At 44.6% G+C, this 26,052-nt stretch overlaps 1 protein-coding gene across 2 annotated transcripts in view; it reads left to right on the top strand.

The window, feature by feature from the left end:
- The window catches only part of ADGRF5 (adhesion G protein-coupled receptor F5), a 99,123-nt gene extending 74,394 nt beyond the window's left edge, over positions 1 to 24,729 (top strand). For both annotated transcript variants that reach the window (XM_054996617.1, XM_054996609.1), the window contains exons 11-21: positions 78 to 242; positions 3,771 to 3,989; positions 5,998 to 6,222; positions 8,312 to 8,464; positions 10,429 to 10,622; positions 12,066 to 12,245; positions 13,753 to 15,111; positions 18,576 to 18,617; positions 18,719 to 18,778; positions 22,151 to 22,235; positions 23,923 to 24,729. In XM_054996617.1, coding sequence (XP_054852592.1) covers positions 78 to 242; positions 3,771 to 3,989; positions 5,998 to 6,222; positions 8,312 to 8,464; positions 10,429 to 10,622; positions 12,066 to 12,245; positions 13,753 to 15,111; positions 18,576 to 18,617; positions 18,719 to 18,778; positions 22,151 to 22,235; positions 23,923 to 23,999 — 2,759 coding nt within the window. In that variant the 3' untranslated portion in view covers positions 24,000 to 24,729. The remainder of the gene's footprint in view (positions 1 to 77; positions 243 to 3,770; positions 3,990 to 5,997; positions 6,223 to 8,311; positions 8,465 to 10,428; positions 10,623 to 12,065; positions 12,246 to 13,752; positions 15,112 to 18,575; positions 18,618 to 18,718; positions 18,779 to 22,150; positions 22,236 to 23,922) is intronic.
- Positions 24,730 to 26,052: the final 1,323 nt, after the last annotated feature.

Genomic DNA, 26,052 nt, shown 5'->3' with positions numbered 1-26,052 from the left:
CCTTAGTCAAGATGGAGACCAGTCCGGAGATGGTTCATCCATTGATTTGTCATCTCGACCGTTTTGCTTTATTGCAGGAACCAACTATTCCACGTCCAACTGCACTTACTACCTCTTGCAGGCGAATGAGACCCAGTGCCCAGCAAGCAAGTCAGGAACCATCACAACTTATACCTGTGAACTGAGCACGGCAGATGGTGCCCGCCAAAGTAAACACATCAGTGTGAAGTATTTGCGGAAAGGTAAGCATCCTTTGGGGCCAGCCGCTAAGACCCTGGTTGTACGTGTCCAGGGCTGGAGGCAATCAGCAGAAAAATCACCCCAGGAAAAATGAAATGTTAGGTTAAGAGTAAAGAGCACCATGGCGCAAAAGTGGTAAGCTGCAGTACTGCAGTCCAAGCTCTGCTCACAACCTGAGTTCGATCCTGGTGGAAGCCGGGTTCGGGAAGGCAATGGCAAACCACCCCATAACAAAAAGTCTGCCAACAAAACGTCGTGATGTGATGTCCCTCCATGGGTCAGTAAAGACTTGGTGCTTGCACCTTTACCTTTAGGCTAAGAGTGATAAATACTCCTGATGAACATGTTCACCTAACAGATTACTTGGAGTTGTGAAGGATGAGGGATGATATAATGCAGAGGCAGTGGGCTAAAGGGGATGGGAGGGGGCTTGTAGCTGTTGCCTCCAAAGTCCTGCCCACATCAGGGGCAGGACTGCCCACTTCAAAGTCCTGTAGCTGTTGCCTCCAAAGTCCCACTTCAGGTCTAAAAACCATCATCTAACCTGATATGAACATTTTCCTGCTCTCTTCTTCTACTTTTTATGGAGGCTTTCTTTTCATTGTTCTTGTGCCATTTCTTGTCATGAATTCCAGCTTCCATGTTAAGGATCATTCTATGCTTTGCACATCATATCTTTGATAGTGTGATTTAGGGGTTTTAAGTGAGTTTGCCTTTTTTGCCCCATGCTTATCTGGGATGGCGTTGGAGTGGGGAGGGGACAGGCATGGAGACTTGGTACAACATTATGCAGTGTCTAGGATTTTGCAAGGCCAAAAATGCCCCCCCCCTGCTCCATAAATGTGGAGAAGACACAAAGGCAGAGTGAATGGGCATCTATTGAAAAGATGGGAAAGAGCCTCTTTGGTGTAGTTTGGTGTAGTGGTTAAGAGCAGCAGGATTCTAATCTGGAGAGCCAGGTTTGATTCCCCACTCCTCCACTTGAAACCATCTGAGTGAACTTGGGTCAGTCACAGCTCTCTCGGAGCTCTCTCAGCCCCACCCACCTCACAGGGTGTTTTGTTGTGGGGATAATAATAACACACTTTGTAAACCGCTCTGAGTGGGCATTAAGTTGTCCTGAAGGGCGGTATATAAATCGAATGTTGTTATTATTATTATTTTGTATACTGTTATTTTTTAAAATGCAGGAGAGAATCCACTCTCTGCCTGCCTCCATTTTTATCCTACCCTTCCCACAAGAAGTTCAGGTTGGCACACACAGTTCTCCCTTCCTCTGCCTTGTCTTCACAACAATCTTGTTAGGCAGGTCAGGCTGAAAACAGGGACTGGTCCAAAATTACCCAGTGATCTTCATGGCAGAGCGAGGATTTGAACTGGGATCTCCCAAGTCCTAGTTCGACACTCTGATCACTACACCACACTGAATGAGGTGCAAGATGTTGGAAAGGGCAAACTGCCTGTCTGGGCTAATTATGGGAAGATTTGGAATTCTTTTTTGAGATGTAAACTTTTGAGAGACTTTTAAAAAAACCTAGATATGGAATGTAATCATAGGGCAGAACAAACTTAAGTGTGCTCTATCCTACCTCTATACTCTGTTATCCGAACTGAAGTATTCTGAAGAATCAGGAGGAACGGTTCTCCTGAAATGGTGGTGTGGCAATCATCCCCCAGATTCCACCTCTCTCCAGGGCTTCATCCAAACCAATCCAGGGGATTCTCAAGCAATCTTCAGAAACTGGACAGCCAATCAGAGCTCCTGGAACTTCCGTGACATGAGAATAATGTCAAAACAGAGAATTCCACCCCAAACAAACTGAAGCAAGGGATACCGTTGCAACTTAGAGCGGAACTACAAGTGACAAAAGGCACAAGTTGGACACTTGTCAGCTTCCCTCAAGTTTTGATGGGAAATGTAGGCAGCTTGGCGGAAAGTTGGACATGTGACAGTTGAAAAGTCCGTTGGACAGCAGTCAGAGAGCAAAGCTTCAAGACTAGGATGCCTACATTTCCCATCAAAACTTGAGGGAAGCTGACAAGTGTCCAACCTGTGCCTTTTGTCACTTGTAGTTCTGCTCTTAGCCCAACTGAAGCAGTGTCATTCACAGAAGCCAGGCAGACAAGGAGAGCTCCTTCACAGTTTGGCCAGTCACTCCTCTGTCCCTCCTCCCCCTTCCTTTTGGGGAAAAAAGTTGGAGAAGCCCAGGAAGGAGCCAGGCAGAGGCTGAAGCCATGTTTCCCAGATTTATCTGGGGGTCTGGATCAGGGCTCCCAGACTGGATCCCAGATTCTCTGTTTTAATCCAGGAAAGCTGGATGTAGCTCAATTGGCAAAAATCCAGCTTTCCCCTCAAATCTTGGGTCCAGATTGCACACCCCTAAAAGGAACTTTAAATGCTGAGGGGCCCTGTAAGGAGGAAAAGCATTAATTTCTCCCTTCAACGTTTGTGTTGTTAACTTAGGGTTTCACCACACGAGACAAAATACACTCAAATTACACAGGTAGTTTGAGTGTATTTTGTAATTTGAGTGTATTGGAGTGTAATTCAAGTGTAATTCAAATGTATTTTGTCTCGTGTGGTTTGTCCCTCAGGCTGAGGTTCAATAATTAACTCCTAGTTGGCGGGGGGGGGGGGGGGGAGGGCAGGAAGCATAACTCTTGAGAGTAGATTTGCGAGCCAGTTGTACCTTTGCTCTTACTATTTATTCCGCACAAAACCTATAACTGTTTCTGTTACATATTCTCTGTAACTAAATCTTTGGTTGTTGTTCGGTTCCATCTGTGTACTTGTCCAGTCAAAATACCTGCGGAAAAGGGGTTTGTCGCCATAGGTCAGCCGCGACTTGATGGCAAATAACACACACCATCACCTCAATATCAAGTACCACATTAAAAGGGTCACAAATAAAAGCCCTTTAGGGAACACAAAGCTTCACGCTAACATCCAGTTCATAAAAGCTTCGGTACCTCCTTTTTATGGATATTGTGGCTGCTAGGGCTTAAAATGAAGGAATAGGGTAGCATTCAATAGGATAGCCTTTTACCTCAGAGCTCTCCCTCCTTCTCCTTCCACCCATCATATCAGGACCAAGCCACAAATAAAATCAATGGCAGCCTAAGTTATGCAGTCATAATGTACAATAAAAATGGTGACAGCCAGGCGCTGTCACGTTGACAGTTCAGATTGCATGCGGACGGTTGCGTATTTAAATGCTGACCTGTTTCCAAAACTCCTTGTGAAAAACTAGCATGTCAAGGAGACAGAAGGGTTGTAGTCTAACCCCGACGTGCTAGTTTCCCCTGCATTGGAAGACATTTCAGAGTGGGAATATTCAGTCCTGCAATCCCTCCACCTCCAAAGCCATATGGCGCCAAAAGGGAGCTTTTCCACCTGATTCCTCTGAATGAGCCAATTAGTGTTGGCTGGCCCTGTGCTTTTGTATATCCAAAGGAGCAGAATCTGACTTGGGATATCGTACTCCTGGCCAAATCCTAAGGAGAGTCTCGCGTGTTTTATGTTTCTCCAGCAAACATAGCCCTTGATTCAAACGTAAATGGCCAAGTTTCGGAGGGGTACAGTTTCTTCCTAACGTGCCGAAGTGATGTCAGCAACTATGACAAAGTCAGCTGGCAAATCCAAAATGGAAACCTTACTGATATCGACAGTTTGTGGTACACTACCAAAAGTACTGAAAACGAAGCAGTGTCAGTTTTGGCTGTACAGAAAGCTAACCAGGACTGGAATGGTGAGTAAAATGGGAACCACTGACTCTTCTGCTGCTGCTGTTCTGAACACACACACACAAATGAAGATACCAAATAAATTAGTATACCAAGGGAAATCTTCTTTGCACTCCAGTTTCCAAGGGGGCCTTCAGGGCTTTGCAGAATTCCAGGACCCTGGAATTCCAGGACCCTGGCTCATGGGCTCAGTGGAGGGTGGAAAGCAGACGGTAGCATCGCAGTTGAAGTATACATTACTGTCGAAAAGAGGGGAGGGAGGGTCAGTCCCAAGCCTGAAAAGGAATGTAGCACCACATATTTTCGACAGCTATGTCCATTTTGGTTGTTGTGGGTTTTCCAGGCTGTATTGCCGTGGTCTTGGTGTTGTAGTTCCTGACGTTTCGCCAGCAGCTGTGGCTGGCATCTTCAGAGGTGTAGCACCAAAAGACAGAGATCTCTCAGTGTCACAGTGTGGAAAAGATGTAGGTCATTTGTATCTACTCAGGAGGGGTGGGGTTGAGCTGAGTCATCCTGTAAGAGTTTCCCAGGGTGTGGAATGCTAATGGCGGGAGGCTTCACTGTATCCTGAGGAGGTTCTTTTGCATATGGATTGGTACTTGATGTGCTAATCTTCTCTGCAGGGCTATTGTCGGGGATAGAGTGTTTTGTTAGCCTGGTGTTTTTCAGAACTGGAGCCCATGCTCTGTTCATTCTTAAGGTTTCTTCTTTCCTGTTGAAGTTTTGCTTATGCTTGTGAATTTCAATGGCTTCCCTGTGCAGTCTGACAAAGTAGTTGGAAGTGTTGTCCAGTATTTTGGTGTCCTGGAATAAGATACTGTGCCCTGTTTGCATTAGGCTATGTTCAGCCACTGCTGATTTTTTGATTAGCACATCAAGTACCAATCCATATGCAGAAGAACCTCCTCAGGATACAGTGAAGCCTCCCGCCATTAGCATTTCACACCCTGGGAAACTCTTACAGGATGACTCAGCTCAACCCCACCCCTCCTGAGTAGATACAAATGACCTACATCTTTTCCACACTGTGACACTGAGAGATCGCTGTCTTTTGGTGCTACACCTCTGAAGATGCCAGTCACAGCTGCTGGTGAAACGTCAGGAACTACAATGCCAAGACCACGGCAATACAGCCTGGAAAACCCACAACAACCATCGTTCTTCGGCCGTGAAAGCCTTCGACAATATGTCCATTTTATTTATTTATGTCATTTATAGTCCGCCTTTCTCAATAAGACTCATTTATGCAGGTGAACTGCAGTTGGGGCAATGCTTTAAACTGCCTCAGACTCAGAGTGGAAATACATGTTATTAAGTACCTGGGAATGCTTAAGTGTAAGATTGTATGTATAGTCCTCAATTCATGTGCAAGCTGTGTCTTGCTTGGTGCACATGTATGCTGCTTATACAGGAGCTCCCTTTATGTGATTGCATCGGGAGGGCAGAGCACCAATTCAGCTCTCTTTCTGCTGCAAGAACAAGTACTGTTGGCTCCTCTGACTTGTCGATTTGCATTTATTCTAGGTGTGAGAAAGTGTTAAGATCTGCATTTCAATGAATGGAGGTGGCAGGTGGGGGGAAATGGGATTTTGGCAGTTCTAATCAGAGAATTTCCTTGTCAAAGGTTGCCTACAGGGGTTACAACGAAAGGCATAGCCAGAGCTATTTCTTTATAGAAATGTAATGCAATAGTTTGCATGAATATCAAACCACATTGTTATCATTGTTCTCAGAAGGGAAAAATGGGAAACACTGGTGCCTCACAATAAATGGGATATTTCTAACAGTTGAGGAGGAACTAATATCAAATGTGTGAATGTACTCATGCAGAGCAAGTGGAAGTGTGACTCTGCGAGCAAGTGCATAGGAAGTGGGAGGGGGAACACGTGAAATGAGGTTCACTTGAGTGTCCCTCGGTACTTGGTAACATGTATTTCTACCCTCAGTTGTTTGCTGGCCTCTGCACTTCAGAGCTGTGGATTAAATACGTGTTTGGGTTTCATTTCTTTTCAGGCACCTACACTTGTACCTTCTTCCAAGAGTTTCTGGCCAGCTCTGCGCGTCTGGCAATGAAAGTGTTCTCTTTGCCTCTGGAACAAGACATCACCCGAGATCCCATCCAAGCTGTTGTCTCTTGCCCAGGAGAACAAGCGCTGAAGTGCTGTGTAGCCGCAAGCAAAGCAGAGAATTATGCTGTGACATTCAAGTCCGACAAAAACCCTTCCGATATCCCGTATGGTAAGAAAGAATCTAAGGGCACTGCCCTAACCCCTCTCAAAATCTATTTTTTTTTAAAAAAAAACCCAATAGGCCTTCTGTTTTTTAACTAATGAGATACTACTACAAATGGCACAAGGATGGCATCTGAAGGGAAACTTGCCAGCTGTGGGGGAGGCCCCAATGCTCTAGCACTGGGGCAAAATTGTATGCCTAAACCATAGAGTTTTGCCCAAATGCTAGAGCATATCTGGCGATGTGTCGACATCACTTTCAGTCCCAAAGGGAGTGATGTCAGCATATTGGGAGGCTGCCCTTGCTCCCCCATTCCTTCCCTTACTTTCCCCCCACCACCAAGCTGAGCAGTGGTGGATAGAGCCCAATGAGGGCAGGGGATTCCCTGCCCCAACAAGCAAACTGGGAAGCCTAGATGGGGAGGAATCCAACATGATGGTTTCTTTCTTTTGTTATGTTGCTAGGGTTGAATGCAAAGGTTGAATGCATGACAGCATTAATAACGATGGATTGGCACCTCTGTGGGGGAGGGTAATATCCACCAGTTCCTCCCTCCAGATGCATTCCTCCACTTTGCCCACAGCAAGATGTCCAGATATCTTGAGAGAGGGCCATACAAATAAAGGATGTGCATCTTGTTATGATTGGGGAAATGCGCAGGGCAAAATACTCAAATCTGAGTATTTGATAGGTCAGAGAGAAATCCTCCCAGTCTGTGACACTGAGAGATCTCTGTCTTTTGGTGCTACACCTCTGAAGATGCCAGCCACAGCTGCTGGTGAAACGTCAGGAACTACAATGCCAAGACCACGGCAATACAGCCCGGAAAATCCACAACAACCACAGTTAAAAAGTTGAACTTTCAATGTGAAAGGTGTACAAGCCAAGGGAGAAATGGATGGAGTCTGCATCAACCAGACCTCTATTTCAAAGCTCCAGCTTGGCTTGTGTCCATTTCTCAGAAAGGAATGTCCAAGTAAAACCAGTGACTTGTACAACCAAGTTAGCTTCATGATTTTGTTTGTTTGGATTGATTTCTGGAGTACCGAGGCTAATGCTCTGAAATGGGTTTTCTGTATGATAGCAAATAAAAATTTCTTTTTCCTTGTAAAGCTCTCAAACCATGTCCAAAGGATTCTTACCCAGGCACCTTGTTGTTAATCCATATATATACCAAATAAACTAGCTGGAGGATTAGCAGGTGGGGTGGAGGTGGGGGACATGTAGCAATTAGTGCTGGCTTGTGGGTCACCATTGTCAATGTCTCAAACTGAGGGAGGGCAACTAAGAGCCCAAGTGACTCCAGACTAGAGATGGGCACGGAACGGAAAAAAACAAACCACATGATTCATGGTTTGTAGCATTCCACAGAACCTCAAACCATGAACTTCCAACCTTTTCCCAGTTGTTCCGTGGCATTTCAACCACCCTGCACCAGCAGCTGAAGCCGATGGGCTGAACCCAGTGTAGGGTCTGTGAAATGGACAGTCCATTTCTCCTGCTGCCCAGGCTGTCAATTTCACAGACCCTTTGCTGGAACTGATGTGGGGTCTGTAAAACTGACTCTTTTCCTGCTGCCCAGGCTGTCACCCCCCTCCCCCCCCCCACACTTCTCAGGTATTCCTGGGCAAGGAGAGCATGGAGGGATCATGGTGTATCACTCCAATGTCAACATGGTACTTCAGCAGCAATATCCTTCAAGATCTTTATCCACTCTTAATATACCCCAATATTGGCTCTCAGGGCAAGAAAGTGTTCAAATTATGCTGAAATGCCTGGTTATGATTCAAAATTAAGTCATGAATACAGGCTGCAATGGTAGGTTTATGGCAACACATCTCAGAAAACTATACAGCAGGCAGATTTATTCTCATTCAGTAATCTTAATTTTGCCTTATACCGCTCAAAAATCTAAATGAAACCAAATATGCTATATGGGTTTTTTTTTTAACATGCAGATTGTGTGTTCACCCAGAATCTTTGCATCTCCCCATCCTAATTTAGGCAAGCAAAGTTTTAAGTAAGCCAGAGATGAAATTTCTGTTCCCAGGCTGATAATGTGTTATGTCTTGCTGTGCAAAATCTTCCTCTGCAGAAATGAAAAATGAAGGCAACTTCATCTGCTACAATGGAACACTCCGCTTTAATGACTGCAAAGACATCAAACCTTTTAATGTATTTTGTGAATTCACAAACCAAATTAACGGGAGGGTTCGGAGTTCACCCATGAACTTAAGGCTTGCACCAAGTAAGTCAGAGAATGAATGTGGGTAGTCATATAGGTATTTGCAGTATTGCATGTACCCCAGTTTCCCCGACCCTCCAAAACAAAGCACACTTAGATCTCATTGTGATGGTGACAAGGCAAAGGTCTTCCCTGTGAAAATCGGCATGGACTCAGGGTCTTCTTTTCCCTGGGCAGCAGCAACAGAAAACAGCTCTGCCTGCTTAGTTTTGCACTCCAGATATGCATATGCCTTGCAGGCACCGTGTTGGCATGCTAAGTGCATACAGCTACTTTACATGTAGTGAGACCCTCCAAAGTCACTGGTGCGGGACCTAGCACTTTTGGCCAGCCAGCATCACATTTAACTTGGGACATGGTTGCATGTTATGCAAAGTGTTTGTTAGCATGCTAACAGGGTTGTCAGGCCAAGCCTGGCAAATGGTGGGAGGGCTGGGGTTGGGAACAAAGCGGTATGCATGTGACATCCATGACATCACTATGTCATTTTCAGGTCCAAACTCTATAGTAAAACCGTAGAGTTGCTAGTGATTCCTAGAGCTACCCTTTTTCACTTCCAGGTTGTGCCCCAAAGTGACACAGTGATGTCAGTGAGGTTGCTGTTTTTTTATTTTATTTTTCTCCTGCCGCCACTCTGAGTGGCAGCAGGCAACAGGACTTGCCAGTGGGAATCCTCCCGCCGTAGAAGGAGGCCTGGCAAGCCTACATGCGCATCATTGTGAGCATTTTCTACCAGCTGCTTAATGTTTACTCCTGGCACTTGCCACAAAAGTTGGGGAATGAGCAGCAGGTAAATAACTGACCATTTACTCATGCAAAGTCTTTCTTCAGTCTCAGCAGAAGGCATGTGCTCAGCATGTGCGGTGAGATGTGGGAAACACCAGGTCACCCTGCTTCTGCGCTGCTATCCGGGCATGAGGAGGCGCCTGCTCCTCGATCCCGTGAACGTCAAACAATTCAAAGCATGAGCAGTCCTCTTGATGTACATTTTTTCCCTCCAATCCAATTGTCTTAAAGGCCCACATCTCAAGGGACTGAGTATGTGGCACAAAATCAAACCACGCGCCTCACATCTCAAAAACATTCACAAAGCCTTTACAGCCCCTTGGCAAAATTCTTACTGTCTGCACTGTGCACTTTGAAAGATTTGCACATGTCATTGGGAGTACCTGACATTGTGTGTGCAACACTGAAAGCATAGCAGCCCCATCTCGATTAACCGATTCCTTGCAGGATTTAATGGTCTGGAATGGCTGACCATGTTCATCACATCTGGTGAAATGACTCACCTCACTTGCTGGGCCCCTAGTTCATATTTCCTCTCTTTTGACAGGAAGACATGACTGTCAATTTCTACTATATCGAGTTGGAGACCAAGGGTCGCCAGCTGTTAAAGAAATGTAGCAAGCAAAGCTTTTTCTGGTACAGAGACAGCAGGGAAAGATGGCAGTGAACCTCTGAATGTCAAGGCTAGGAGTCAACATCAAGGAAATGCCTTGGCCTCTAGTACACCCTCTTTGTTGGACCTCCAGGGCTCTTGGTTGGCTGCTGTTTGATGCAGGATATTGGACTAGGTGGACTGCTGTTCTGACCCAGCAGGGCACTTTTTGTGTCCGTACACTTACCTGCCAAATTTCATATCTCAAACAACTGCTAAAGTTAAAAGCATAAGTGTCATGTGAGAAGAGCCCTAAACTGGATAGCCCAGGAGAGCCTGATCTTGTCAGATCTTAGAAGCTAAGCAGGGTCTACCTTGGTTAGTAATTGGATTGGAGACCTCCAACAAAAAACAGGGCTTCAGAGGCAGGCAAGGGCAAACCACCTCTGTTCGTCTCTTGCCATGAAAACCTCACCAGGGGTTGCCGTAAGTCAGCTATGACTCCATGTGAGAAAAATAAAGGGAGGTTTGCTTTGCATCTCCCAACCTAAAATGAAACTGACTTTTCTCTTTCTCTTTTCTTCTGAAGAAGATACTATTACATGTAACTCTTCAGAAGTTGGTTTGGGAGGGATTGGAGCAGAAGCCATAAAGCCTTGTCCACAGCAGAACATCACTGTCCAAGGAGAAGTCACTTACAAGTGTGATCATACGCAGCATTGGGTCATTGCTCGAAACAGCTGTTTGTCTGTCCCAGTAAATGATCTTGTCCTTAAGGCCGAGGTAAGTACAAGCCTCTGCCACGTTTCAGTAATCTTGGGAACGATCCTGTCGGATAATCTGTCTCAAAAGGAATAGAAGCTTTGTGTGTTTAATCACTTTACAAAAGTTTTTGGCATTTACAAAACTGCTATTTTTTACCAAAAAAATCGGAGACTTTCTATCTTATTGCATTTCCCCATTAATGCCGAAGAAGCCAGTATAGATGGAACAAGACTGCAATTATGTGGCCCCTACTACCCATTCCAGTCAAATTTCTTTCTGCAGCATTCTGTAAAAGTTGTAGTTTCCAGATACTCTTCAAGGGCAGCCCCACACAGAGCTCATTGCAGTAATCTAATCTAGTGGTAAGGGTTTTTTTTTAACCTGGGAAAGCCCACAGCTAGCTCACCTGCTGCAGCTGGCCAACGCTGCCCCCTGCTCATCCAACAACACCCCCAAGCTTTTGCAACCCCATCCAAACCCAAAGACATATCAGTTCTCTGGTCAGTCCTTCTGGCCAGTAGTAGCACTCGGGATTAAGATTCAGTTTATCAGCCCTCACTCATGTAAAATCTGCCTCCAGTACCTGTTCAACAGCCCACCTGCCCCTCCCTGGGATCTGCTGAAAGCCCACAATAGAACTGAGTGTCATCCATTTATTGGTGACAACCCAGCCCAAATTTCTGGATGACCTCAGCCAGCAGTAGCATAGAGATATGAAAAAGGATGGGGGACATGATGGAACTTTGCAGGATCCCATTGGCCAGAAGTCAAGCTGTGTAGCAGTCCCCCAGCACCCCTTCTGAAACTTACTGTACAGGCCCTGTTCGTTAATGACTTCATTGATAACAACTCTGTCCTTGCTAATGGTTGATAGTTGACTATTTGCTAACAAGTTTCCAAGTATAGATTTCCAAGTATAAATACCCAAGTTAGATTTCCAAGTATAAAATACCTAATTCAAGCTTGTTAGCAAGTCGTTTATGCGAGACTCATGCATCCAAAGAAAGTGAATTGTCCCCAGGCAAAACTGGTCTAATTTGAAATAGAACCAACCCACTTCTACTAGGTGGGTAGCTTTGGAACTGGAAATTGAAGTGGTACAAAACTGTGCAGCAGCAATTAGGATTTCCACCTGTTTTCAGCAGGACAAACAGTTGCATGATGAGCTCAATTCCCCCTATTGCTTTCTCATTGTCAGAAAAGGACATGCCTATTTGACGCATGTCTACCATGCTGCTCTTCAAGGTACAGAAGCCATGCCAGAAACCAGGTGGTAACTGGAGAAATAGTGACCAGTCTGTGAAGCAAAGCTAATAGACATGCCTTTACTCTTCTGCCCGGAAATGATTTCCCAACCGTTTATACCAAACAGAACACTATAAGCTTACTGCGTCATTTCGCTGAGGATCAAGTCTCTTGTGACATTTTATCTGTGTTAACACATTTTATTTTTCATTCCAGTCTTTGGTGTCCAGCCCTGCTCCCATTCAGGAATTGCCCGCATACCTGAAAAACCTGAGCGACACTGTAAAGAATGAAAAAAAAGATATAAGAAATTCATCGGCAGACCTGGGAGCTGTGATTAAAATTTTGAATACAATTTCAGTTATACCCGTAGAAGCAGAGAAGAAGAATGTGGAAGTAAGTGACAGATGACTTTTTAAGTGGTTGTTGTTTGTTTTATGTACGGCTAGTTCCATTCCTCTTTCGGATGGGATCCACTGGCTCCCATTGTTATGCACGACCTCGGTACCTTGAGTGTCCCTCTAGCCAAATCACAATGAGACAGACACACCAGGAGTCCTGTTGATTGAAGCAAGATGGATCGTTTAATTAAACAATGGAGGAGCGATGTTTACACAAGGAGTAAAAGGTCTCCTTGTGCCCAACTCAGAGCTACAATAGCAGTGCAAAGCAATTAATACTTTTGGGCTAATTATAATATTTGTTATCTTATTGGTTCGCAGAATGCAGGGGTCCCCCATTGGCATAGAAAGAGGACCTCCTATCTTGACACAAATGTCTAGGGATACTTTGATTGGAAGAAGCCACTTAGGTCAGCCGCATAATTGGAGAAATTGCAAGATTGCCATTTCCTATCTGTCCTTGGCATTATCTCTAGGAAGAACATCTTCCTTCTTATGGGCTCATTTCTGCGCCCCCCGTTTTGCCAATGTTGCTTTTAACGGTGGCGCCCTGAAGTCTGTGAGTGGAAAGGAATGTGCCCCCAGTTCTGCAGTCTTTCCCAGCCCTTGAGAGAGATGTTGCTAATTCTGGCTGACCTAATTTGCAACATTTTGCATTAACCGTTCTTACAAAAAGCTTTTTGTATTAGAATCATACAGAATCATACAGCAGGTGTGCGATAGATAGGTGCATCTCTATCATATAGCAAGCAAGTTGTACTGTTAATTCTCAGTTCTCACAGTGATTAACATGTTTAACATACATTCTTCTTTGGTCCTTTGTTTCAAATGTCATTTTCTTGCAAGTTACGTTACGAATACTACAATAGCTCCTGGGCATAACAAACGTGCATATAATACTGAAAGGCACAGAAATGGTGTATGAAATCTCTTTCTTCAAATCCATATTCCTCACCATCAGAAGGAGCCTCTTTTGCCAGGGAAAGCTCTCACCCCTGGGAAAGTTCTGCTGTGATCATAAAGGATCTGCTGGCATTCTCTGCCTTACAAAGGAAGTAAAGGGCATAACGATTAGGACAGAAAGAGGTTGACTAAATGGCAGGTGCACCCAGTTCAGGATCAAGCCAGCCCACTGCAGCATAAATCATGGCTGTTTTCACACTGCTTACTGGCCACGGAAAATCGCGCCAAGCTCCTGAAACGACAGCATCTTCCTGGTGCAATTTCGTGTGAGAACTGCAGTTCTTGCGTGAAATTGCACCAGGAAGATGCTGTCGTTCCGGGAGCTTGGAGCGATATTCCGTGGCCAGAAAGCAGTGTGAAAATGGCCTATTTTTTAAACAATTCTTTCCTCTTTGCTGGCATTTTTGTCTTGAAGTTACTGTCCAGATGTTGGATGGAATGGAAAATTTAGGCTGAGAACAAGCCCTTTGAGTTTCCACTGCATAATAACAATTATGTTCCATACGTTTAATAATAACTTTTTTCTTTCTCTGCTACAGAATTTTTTATCCACAGTTGATACCATCATCAGCAATCCAACAGATACGTGGAGTGCTGTTAAGAATGGGAGCTCTCAGTTATTGGATTCAGTAGAGCAATTTTCAAACTCTCTCTTAGCTATTAACAACACTATTCCTTCTGTCACCCTGGAGAATGTTCAGCTCCAAGGAGTTGTCGTGAACTCAACCAACTATTCAGACTACAACAAGGATTTTATTTTCTCCAGCCTCTCAAACCTCAGTGGTAATGTGCTAATCGATGAGAGGCAAATTAAAACTGGGAACCTATCTCAGTCCACAATCATCAGTGTGGCTTACTCAAATCTCAGCCTTATTATCCCACAGGATGAACAGAAAAAAGAATTAATAAATGGTTTGGTAATATCTACAGTAGCGAAGCCTAGCCCAAATAACTCCTTCCAGATCAAAATGACATTTGCAAAGAGTAACAAGTCTCTGATAGATCCTCGGTGTGTCTTTTGGAATTTCAGTTTTTCGGGGGACCAAGGTGGCTGGGATAACACTGGCTGTGAAAGTGAAAATAACGGAGAGAATGTCAGTTGCACTTGCAATCACTTGACCTCATTTTCTGTGCTGATGTCTCCCGACGGACATAACAACCATGATGCACTGAGTTATATCACTTACATCGGCTTGGGCATTTCCATATTGAGCCTGGTGGCCTGCATTGTCATCGAAGCTCTCGTGTGGAAATCAGTGACCAAAACAAGAATATCCTACATGCGCCACGTTTGTATACTGAACGTTGCCATTTCTCTCCTGATCGCGGACGTCTGGTTCATTGTGGTTGCAGCAAAAAAAAAAATGGACGCGAACATCTGCATAGCAGCCACATTTTTCGTCCATTTTTTCTACCTCTGTGTTTTCTTTTGGATGCTCTCCTTGAGCCTAATGCTCTTCTATCACTTGGTCTTCATTTTACACAACACAAGCAAAACCGTCATGAAAGCAGTCGCTTTCTGCTTGGGTTATGGTTGCCCTCTGATTATCTCAGCCCTCACAATAGCTGTCACTTTACCACAGCACACTTACACAAGGGACGATCTCTGTATCCTCAACTGGAATGAAAGCAAAGCGCTCTTGGCTCTGGTTGTCCCCGCCCTGGTCATTGTTGCCATTAATGCTGTAATAACTGTTGTGGTCATTGGGAAAATACCAATACGTTCCATCGGGGAAAGGTCAAGAAATGACGAAAGGAGCTCATTATATCGGATCACCAAGAGTATTGGTGTTCTGACACCACTATTAGGACTTACCTGGGGATTCGGCTTAGCTACCGTTTTCGAAGGAAGTTCACTCGTCTTCCATATTTTATTCAACTTCTTCAACGCCTTTCAGGTGAGCCGATCAAAGATACCGATTGCTTGATAACAAAAATATAGCCAAAATGTTCTTGAGGCCACCAAAAAGAAAATAACACTTCATAGATAAGAGACGGGGGATTTATAGCTTCTGTTTTTGTACTATGAAGTTAACTTGAATGTATTTTTAATGTTATTTGGTGCAATGATCTTACAATGGTCCAAAACATGTCAGTAGCATCTTGTTATTGTTATAGATTAATACTGTTTGTGACGGCTGAAGGGGAAGAGATTACTATTAACAAGGGCTGTGGCTTTGTAGATCTGCAGAAGAACCAGGGCTTTTTTTCTGGGGAAAGAGGTGGGGGAACTCCGTGGGTTGCCCTTGGAGAAAATGGTCAAGTGGCTGGTGGCCCCACCCCCTAATCTCCAGACAGGGGGTGACCCCATCCCCTGATCTCCGCTCGGCGGCACAGAGAGCAATCTCAACTCCCCTCTGTCTGGAGATCAGGGGGTGGGGCCACCAGCCACATGACCATTTTCAAGAGGTTCCGGAACTCTGTTCCCCCGCATTCCCCCTGAAAAAAAGCCCTGAGAAGAACTATCTATATTTGCACGTGAATTCATCTGCAAACTATGCTTGACTTGATTTTAAGTACTTTGGGGGAAACCAATTCATATATTAACATGACTGCCATTAAGTTGCAACCGACTTTTGGGGACCCCATCAAGGGGTTTTCAAGGCAACTGAGGAACGGGGATGGTTTACCAGTGATGACAGAGCAACCCAGGTCTTCCTTGGTGGTCTCCCATCCAAGTACTAACTGGGGCCAACCCTGTGTAGTTTCCAAGAGCCAAAAAGATTGGGGTTTACCATGCTGCCTTTCGAAACCTAACCAAAGCACGCATGCCTTGAAAATAGCTCATCTCCAAATCATATAGACCTAGGACATCCAAGCTCCATCTGAAACATTCACCATAACTATCTGGCATTTGGGTTTTCGAAATTTCAAATTTCAATATTTCAAATTTCAAAACTTCAAAATTGCTTATAGAATACATCACAGATCTCACTACAAGGCTATCAATTTATCTTTACTGATTAATTAATAGAGGCATCAGCTTAACAGAGTGCGCTGCAACAGGTGTTATTGTTGCTAGTACTCAAATTGCTCCACTAGCCAGTTTGGTGTAGTGGTTAAGAGCAGCGGGATGCTAATCTGGGGAACTGGGTTTGATTCCTCTCTGCTTGAAGCCAGCTGGGTGACCTTGGGTCAGACACAGCTCTTCCAGAGCTCTCTCAGCCCCACCCACCTCACAGGGTGCTTGTTGTGGGGATAACAATAACATACTTTGTAGACCACTCTGAGTGGGTGTTAAGCTGTCCTGAAGAGCAGTGTATAAATTGAATGTTATTGTTGTTGTTGCTGTTATCTGGCATGAAGCTGAGCCAGGTGCAGAGCTGGCCAATCTGACAGGTAGCAAAATATGAGATGTCTGGCTTTGTTGTTGTTCATATATTATGGGGAAAAGGTAGCCAAGCTATTGCTGAAGATGAGACTGCATAGAATGATTGACTAGACACATTATGTCCTTGGCAGCCTTTCAAGTTTTCCCACATTCAGGTCAAATTGGTACATTAATCCTTACCTTTGGAAAGGTACTGAGGATGACGATACATAGGAATAGATCTCATGTTACACAAGGATCATGATCAGGGCTTTTTTTCTGGTCAAAGAGGTGGTGGAACTCCGTGGTGGAACTCAGGACCGCACAATGACGTCACTCTGGGTCAGCTGGAAGAAGGAAGGAGTTTTTAAAGTTTAAATTGCCCTCAGCAAAAATGGTCACATGGCCGGTGGCCCTGCCCCCTGATCTCCAGACAGAGGGGAGTTTAGTTTGCCCTCAGCGGCGCGGAGGGCAATTTAAACTCCCCTCTGTCTGGAGATCAGGGGGCGGGGCCACCAGCCATGTGACCATTTTCAAGAGGTGCCGGAACTCTGTTCCACCGCGTTCCAGCTGGAAAAAAGCCCTGGTCATGACTGTTCCCCACTTCTCCCCTGGAGCCCTTTTTTACCCTGGAAAATATAGTGTCAGGGGTCAGGGACTTGTGTGCACTAGTTGCCACTCAAGTCAGGCAGCTGCAGCAGGGAGAGGAGAAAGGGCGAAATCACTCCTTCCTCTATCTTCCATGAATAGAACCCCGGCTCACGCAAGAGGCAGAAAGGGCAAGCTTGTTCAATTTCCCCTTCTAACTTCAGTTGTCCAGCTGATGCAACTATTAAAGCATTCAAGTCATAAACTTTCCCAGATCAAAAGGGCTCTGGGGGCGAGATGAAGATGAGGAAGACCCGGAGCCATCGGCTCTTTCTGCTGGTGGTTTGTGGGATCCAAGCCATAAGGTGTATACACTCATTCAGAGAAATGAGAGACCTCATGTACAGATTGATTGAAGCTACATGCATGGTAGAAATCTAATCGGTTTGTCCTTTTGCTACTAATAGATTAAGAGAGCAATTCTAGGCAGGTGTTCTCTGAATCCTGCTCAAGTCTACTCAATGGCACTTACTCCCAGGAAAGTGTTCTTAAGATTGCATTGTAATTTCTTTTAAAATCTCACTTGAAGGATACATGATCCAAGAAATCCTACCGGATGCAAAGCTGATCCGAGTCTGGTCAGTGCCTGGATGAGAGCTGTTCTGGTAGCAACTTGAGTTATAAAAATGTATCCCCTGGCCTGAGAAACTACCCTTTCCATAGACCAAAGCGTTCTTCGTCAGCCGGTTTCCCTGGACCTACCCTGATTCCTATTCACTCCACTTTAGCAATGCTGATTTAAAAGTCAGCCATGTATGTTCTCCCAGATGTACAGAAAAGGTAGACAGGGTTAGGAATAATTGTGAACTACCTCATTACTGCTCTGAAAAGACTGTGCTATCAGCTTCTGAGAATTAGAAATGGTGCATAACCACTCTCCTTCCTGTATTGCCAAGTTTTCTCAGTCACCGTTATTGCACATCATTGATCCAGCTATATTTTGTGAATTGGCATCCTTTCAAGCCATTGGTCCCGCAGTTCTCAGACTCTGAAAGTTCTGTGCCCGTTGGTATCCTTGAAATATGGTGCAAAGCTATTGACTCATTTTTCTCGCTGAGCCAATGATTCATCGCTCAACTTTCTGTTGTTATTTTTCACACTCTGGAACATTCAGAGTTGAGAAATGCTCTTACTTTGGGCTTGTCCACACCAGGTTTTTGGGGTAGGCTGACAAAACACTGAAAGCTTTTGGGGAAGAAATTGACCAGCAAACAATACAGTATGTAAGGGAGGTGAAAAACCTTTGCAGTTAAGAAGCCAAGTCAGAGCAAAATGGTGTGGACACAGTTATCTACAGGTGGACATTAGAGATATCCCATTACCTTTACAAATCTGGCTGTATAAGAATGTCGAACACACTTTTACGTAATGTTATATAATTTCAATTTTCCAAATATTTTACAGGGATTATTCATTCTGTTGTTTGGAATTCTCTGGGACAGAAAGGTAAGGAAAGAATCATGTTAAGATATTACAGTTTCACCATTATAACAGTAACAACCATTGCTTAAATTGTGGCTTCAATTTTTCTTCTTTCAAATATACAGGTACGAGAAGCCTTGCTGAGTAAGTGTTCACTGTCCAGATGGAGTTCACAGACATCAAAGGTAACACACAATCCAGGGATAATTCACTGGCTGGCTCCAAAGTACCCTTCTTCAGATGGGTGGTAACCCCTTCTCATGGAAGAGCTGTTTTAAGTCTTCCATAACTTGTGCATTGCCTGGGAAAAGAGATGCTAAATCGAAAAATTTTCTTCCTTTTGCACAGGAGTTTAAACAGCCTCTTGTGTAAATGAAGGATGTGAACTGCGACAGAACTTTCCTGTCTCCAGTACAAATTTCTGTGCACACGATTGTCGAACAATGCTGGTTGCTTTTTTTCTGGGGAAAGAGGTGGTGGAACTCAGTGGGTTGCCGTAGGAGAAAATGGTCACATGGCTGGTGGCCCCGCCCCCTGATCTCCAGACAGAGGGGAGTTTAGATTGCCCTCTGCACCGCTGAGCGGCGCAGAGGGCAATCTCAACTCCCCTCTGTCTGGAGATCAGGGGGCGGGGCCACCAGCCATGAGACCATTTTCAAGAGGTTCTGGAACTCCGTTCCACCGCGTTCCTGCTGAAAAAAAGCCCCGGTGCTTTGAATCCAGCCTGCTGTATTTGTGTGTGTGTGTTTCAATTAACTGTAAAATAGACACAGTGCCTAGACCAAGATCTGTCCCAATTTTTCTACTTAAAAACATTACTTCCTATGTTTTAAAGCCATGACTCAATTCGAAGGGCTATCAATAGGCAAAGTTTCCCTTGACAGTTCTTGTCATTTCATAACCCTTAAATTCGTGTCCATTTAAGCAATTAAGTCTGTGGTGTTTTAGCTCCCTGCTCTTTGTGTATTTTTTTTTCATTTTATGCTTCCATTGAAAGAATATTGTTTATTATTTATTTATTTGATTCGATTTATACCCCCACCCCCAGATGGGCTCAGAGAGGCTGATAACATTCAAAAAATACATTAAAAGTCACAAAAACATAAAATCAATAATAATTTTTAAAAAGTCATTAAAATAGTCCAGGAGCAGGCTATTTAAACTAATATTGGGTGTCCATATACGAACATAGCAGATGTGATCAGTTGTGCCTCAGTTTAAGTGAATGCAGAAAAATAATATTAAAAAAAAATTAAAAATGGGTTGGATCCAGTTTGCTTTTCTGCTAGTGAAAAAGGGACGAGGAAGTCCCCTTTGACCACCAAAATGGCTGTGCTGGAGATCATGAGTCCTGTATGGACAAAAAGCACATGAGATGGGGATTACAGTAAGAAAGGTCTTGGGAAAGATGGAGTTAAAAAGCTGTCTGGATCCAACCCAATGCATATACAAGTTACTGGAGGCCCAAATGGCAGCATGGAGAAATGTGTCATGTAATGACACAGGAACTGCAGCTATGATTTATTTTTTTATCTGTTTCATGGAGAATGAGCTTTCGTGGCTCAGAGTGGTAAGCTGCAGTATGGCAGTCCAAGCTCTGCTCACGACCTGAGTTCAATCCTGGTGGAAGCTGGGTTCAGGTAGCTGGCTCAAGGTTGACTCAGCCTTCCATCCTTCTGAGGTCGGTAAAATGAGTACCCAGTTTCCTGGGGGTAAAGTGTAGATGACTGGGGAAGGCAACAAAAGTCTGCCAAGAAAACGTCATGATGCAATGTCGTCGTCCCCCCACCTGCCCATGGGTCAGTAATGACTCGGTGCTTGCACAGGGGACTACCTTTACCTTTTACCTATTTCATGGAGAAAGTGGCCATGGATGCTGCCTGAATTCCATGGACGATGAACAAGATAAAAATAGATAGATGGACAGGTGGATGGATCAATGGATCAATGAATGGATGGATGGATCGATAGAGTTGTTAACATCAGTAGCTCCAATGAACTGAACAAAAAAGTGAATGGCCAGCAGCTGGGACACTACACAGAATTAATCTCGAAACTCACTAAAACCCCAGATACTGGTCAATATGCCTTTCCACAATAAATGAGAGCTGTTCTCAGCTCATCTTGCAATTTATTTTAAACGTTTTTCTTATTGTGTTTATTTATTTTGAACATTCATACTCTGGCACCTACTATGTTCAGCACAAGCAGCTTACAGAGGATAAGATTTTTACATGATATAGAACAGAATAAAAAAACACAACATTGATACAAAAGGAATAAATAAAATCAGAAACAGTACTACAGATATTAATCAACCAGGACTTTTACAAAAAAACATATAAACCAGCACATGGTCCAAGAAACCATTAAATACTCAGTCCTTCCTTTCTGGGCCGTTTCCAGATGGCTTACCTGAAGCCACTCCATGCCGCAATGTTGTGGATACTGCCGGGGAAAATGCGAAATATCGCGTTTTCTCGCGTGAGTTTTGCACGACATTGCGCAAAACTCGCACAAGAAAACGCGATGTTTCGCGTTTTCCCTGGCAGTATCCACAACATTGCGGCATGGAGCGGCTTCAGGTAAGCCATCTGGAAACGGCCCTGGTCTGTGCTGGAAAGCCAGGAAGGAAGGAACCAAGCAGCATTTTTGTGAATATCATTTCTAATTTTGCCAAATACCCGTTGTTTTACACCCACATAATCTCAGGAAGTATCTCATTTGTGTGTTATTTCCATTATAGTTTTAACAGCTGAGATCCTCATCCACCTGCGGAGGTGCACCCTGATCCCCCCGCTCTGCCCTAAAAATTAGTGGCAGTGATCTCAATAGGTGTATGTACCTGCAGCCCATTGTAGAATTTATGTGCAATTTTTTCTCACTCTGTGCACAAAAGCATGCTTCCCTGAGACCCAGCTGGATCAAGGCATTTCTACTAAATGACACAAGCTTTAGTTTTAATGGAGATGGTGGCTCATTTGTGTGTGGGGAGCCGGATATATGAGTAAGAATATACCTGGGTGCTTTGAATACATGATGCAACTACTTATATTTATTTACTAAAGTTTAGATTTAATATATCCCTTGTCTGTCATGTAAAGTTTTAGTGCTTTGGTATTTCAGAAGTCTGTACATTGAAATGTAGCTTAACATCATAAAGCGTTTATATTCAAGGATTTATTCCTGCAGTTAAAATGATGGCGAAATCAAACACAAATAAACAGGGCTTTTCTTCTGGGAAAAGAGGTGGTGGAACTCAGTGGGTTGCCCTCGGCAAAAATGGTCACATGGCTGGTGGCCCCCCCCCCCCGATCTCCCGACAGAGGGGAGTTGAGATTGCCCTCCACGCCGCTGAGCAGCGCGGAGGGCAATCTCAACTCCCCTCTGTCGGGAGATCGGGGGGGGGGGGGCCACCAGCCATGTGCCCCTTTTCAAGAGGTTCTGGAACTCCGTTCCCCCGCGTTCCCCCTGAAAATAAGCCCTGCAAATAAATAAAAGCCATGTTCTGCACACACAAAGAGTTCTCTTGATCAATACTTGTTTCTGTCTTGCAGTCATCAACCCAAGGCACTTCAGCTCCCATGCTCTCCATCAGTTATCCCTTCTCCAGAGCATTAAACAACTTGTTTGGCAAAGCAGGTGAGTGAGGATGAAACAAAAGCAAAGCCAAGAGGGCTCTATAAGAGTTAAATCCAAATGCTTCAGCTCATTCCATGAAGTGGATCTTCAAATGTCAGTAGTATTAATGCAGTGCAAGGCCCATCCAGGTTCCCTAGGCCCATCGTGCCCAAACAGTTCCTTGCATGGATTTATACTGATGTATATATAAGTATGGCCTTATACGGAAGAAGACCATATCAAGGCCAACATTTTCTACTCGGAAGGAAACTACACGACATGTTGAGTCCTGCAAGGTTCCCTGGGAAGTATAGTGTTACAAACATCACCCGCTAGATGAATTGCTGGTTTGAAAGGACCGAGAGGAAGTTCCCTTTTTATTCTTTTTTAAAGAGAGCCCTGTGCAAAATTTACCTTTCTGGATTTCACCTCCTAGCTAGGGGTGAAATTGACCTGCATCCCCTTAGCTAGGAGGTGAAATTGACAAAGGTCAGTCAATTTCACTTGCACAAGCTGTCTGCAAAAAAAAGGGGGGGGGAACGTCCCCTTGGTGCTGAGCTAACACTGTGGGTCACTGCCCCCAATGACCTTTCTTTGCATGTCTGGAGCTGCCCTCTTTTGAAATGAGTGGGGACACCATTGGGTTGTATCCCACCCCTCCACTCAGCTAAATGCAGAGCCTTCCTCTGAGGAAGAGCCTCTTCTGCTACAGGAAGGATCTTTGGAACAGGTGAACAGTCTGTGCTTCACTAAGCAGAGTGGCAGGATAAAACCTGATATATGCAATGCAAGTGCTGCTTAAAACACATAGTAGTGCATAGTCTGTGGACTGGGGCAAATGACTTGAGACACGTGTTGGCCGTGTACTGTAACAACTGCTCCATCACAGGTTATATTCATGAGGTACACAATGTTCCACGCAAACAGTGTGGACCAATGCATCCCTAGCCCAAGTAAGGAACTCATGGGCTTCAGCATGCTTAACACTTTCTGGGCTGCCCCCCAACTGTGGAAAGAAAACATGAAACCATATTTTTACAAAGCAGTTTGGAGTAGGATTCAGTGGCCAAATGTGAGTCCCAGTTTCAAATCTCTGGCCTTGAGGAAGTGAATTCAGCAGACCTAGAAGGGTATAATTCTGTCTAGAATTGCATCGTACTATCCATGCTGGAAACATAAATCCTATGTGAATTAATCTCAGTTTTCAGTCTTTAGATTTAGGCCGTCCTCCACAACCAGAGAGGGAGGCACCCTGCATAGCCAACTGGCTACAGGCAACAGCATGGGCCAGATCCAGTGCAGAATTATTTCAGAGCCTCCCTACATGAGACATCTTACATGAGGACACTCAAGTGTAGGAAGACACAATGTTAGCTGGGAAGTGTAGTTGAAAAAGACAGAGCAGCAGAGATCACTCCTCAGAGGGTTTGTTCTTCGCCTCTCTTAAGGGGAGGTGAAATTGACATAGCCTTCAGGAGGCAAGGATGAAATTAACAGAGCCGAAAACCACACTTCCTGGCTACCATTGCATCTCCCTACACTCAAGCATCCTCGTGGAAGAGATCTTGTGTAGAGAGACTCTCAGTCTACCCACTGAACTAAATGAGAATAACTCTAAATGAGAATAACTCTACACGGAATTGTCCTCTCACACAGTTCACATCACTGAACTGCACCTTTTAAGTGCCGTTTTGCTTCTATGTTCCAGGAAAATATCAAGTCTCTACAGAATCGGCATCTTCATCTTCCGAAAACACTTCCAAGGCTTATTCGTTGCTGACCTGATCGTGTGGACACCTGCCTTTTTGAAAGGCCTCAGGGTATTCTTTCCTTCCGGATAAAGCAATAAGAAAGAACCTGTGAATAATGGAAATTTAGCCTGTGCCTTGATTGCAAAAGATGGCAACATATTAATTTAACACATTATATCCCCAATGTGCCGTGAGATGTGCGGATGGCGAATTTGAATACCAACTTTGCGCGAGAAGGAAGTGAGCAATGGAAGCCCCCCCACTGTGGTTCGATGCCGCGTGTCTCAGAGCAGTGGCAGTCCCCCACTCCCTGAGGTCATTTTGGCCTGGAACCAGTTGGACTCATGGACACCAAGTTGTATTTTTTGTATTTTAGTTGTATTTTAACAATTGGTGGTCGCTGATGAGGCTGCACTTCCCCAGTTGTACCAAAAAACACATCCACAAAGTTCAGTGAGTTCAAGTAAGGACTGCAGTGCAGAAGGACGTGTACACCCTGCCACAATTGTGTGTGTGGCTACGTATGCAGTAGGCAGCTTACACACCCAGCTCTCCCTTGCTGCACCAGTTCGTCGGTATATTCATTCCCCCAACAGTTTAAAGTAACGCCTCTACCAGGGTCCCACTTTCAGCCTTTTAAATTCCATACAAAGAGAAGCACTTTATTTTTGTACTATAGAAGAATTACCAGTCATACTGAGATGGAGTCTCTTTTTCTGTATACATGTAAATATGCATATTTATGACACTATTCAATAAAAGCTGCTTGCATAATGCGTAAACATTACTCTGTTTTGGGGCCCACAGTTAAAATTCTTATGCAGCAGGGCCATGGGAGAGATCTTGTATAGTGTGGGCAGCCTGGGGTGAGCTCACCTAGATGCATACTAAAAGTACTCCATATAGTACAAAGCCATCAACATGGTAGCATAAACATGGCAGCAGGCAATCGCCCACTCTCAATCCCAAGCTCTCAGTAAAGTGAAAAGCTGGAGAAAATGGTGGGGGAGGGAGTGGCTTTGATGGTGACAGTCTAGGAATTTCACCTAGTCTCTATGGTCTTTATCACAGACATTAAGGGAGAATCCTAGAGTGTCACCTGGAAGTGGCATCACTTCCTCCTATAACTCCATCCTCCCCAGGCACCACCTCAAAAATCTCCCAGCATTTGCCAGCACAGGGTTGGGAACCCTGAAGCACGCACCTACCTTGGCAATATTACTATGGTCTGTTCTGGGTTTTTATCAATGAGCAATCCCTGCCCCTTCCAAAATCCTCAGCCCAACGTTGGACTTTACTCTTAGAATTGTAGTGGAGTTGGCCCTGATATCCCGCCCATGTGTAAAAACAGGGCTTTTTTTCAGCAGGAACGCAGTGGAACGGAGTTCCGGAACCTCTTGAAAATGGTCACATGGCTGGTGGCCCTGCCCCCTGATCTCCAGACAGAGGGGAGTTTAGATTGTCCTCCGCACCATGGCGTGGAGGGCAATCTAAACGCCCCTCTGTCTGGAGATCAGGGGGCGGGGCCACCAGCCATGTGATGATTTTCTCCGAGGGCAACCCACTGAGTTCCACCACCTCTTTTCCCAGAAAAAAAGCTCTGTGTAAAAGCTACATGGAACATCATCTCTGGGTGGAAGCAGCCCTGTTTAGAGTTTGCAATGACACACAGAACTCAATAATATGGAGATGAACAGCTCGCATAAGCATCAGGGTGTGTGTGTGCGGAGAGCAATCAGCTTCAGAGGACCCATCTGACATCAGCCACACTGACCTGAAAACCATCAGCATGGAGGGGAACTGGAGAATTTCCCCAGTCTGACACCTATTCCTTCTTCTTTGCATTTTGCTTTCTGTTTGCCCACTACATCATTTTCAGGTTGTTTGCAAAAACACTCTCGGATCAGAAAAGAGCAAGAGTCCAATAGCACCTGTAAGACTAACAAAATTTGTGGTAGAGTATGAGCTTCCATGAGTCACAGCTAGAGGTGGCCATCAAACGGGAAAATTCCAAACCATGCGGTTTGTGGTTTGTCACGTTTCACGAACCGCAAACTTTCACAAACTTGCCCCAGTTTGTGAGCCAG

Source organism: Eublepharis macularius, chromosome 1 (genome assembly GCF_028583425.1).
Source record: "Eublepharis macularius isolate TG4126 chromosome 1, MPM_Emac_v1.0, whole genome shotgun sequence".
Classification (NCBI taxonomy): domain Eukaryota; kingdom Metazoa; phylum Chordata; class Lepidosauria; order Squamata; family Eublepharidae; genus Eublepharis; species Eublepharis macularius.
The sequence above is the reverse complement of the archived record's forward strand: the minus strand, read 5'-3'. Positions and strand labels throughout refer to the sequence as shown.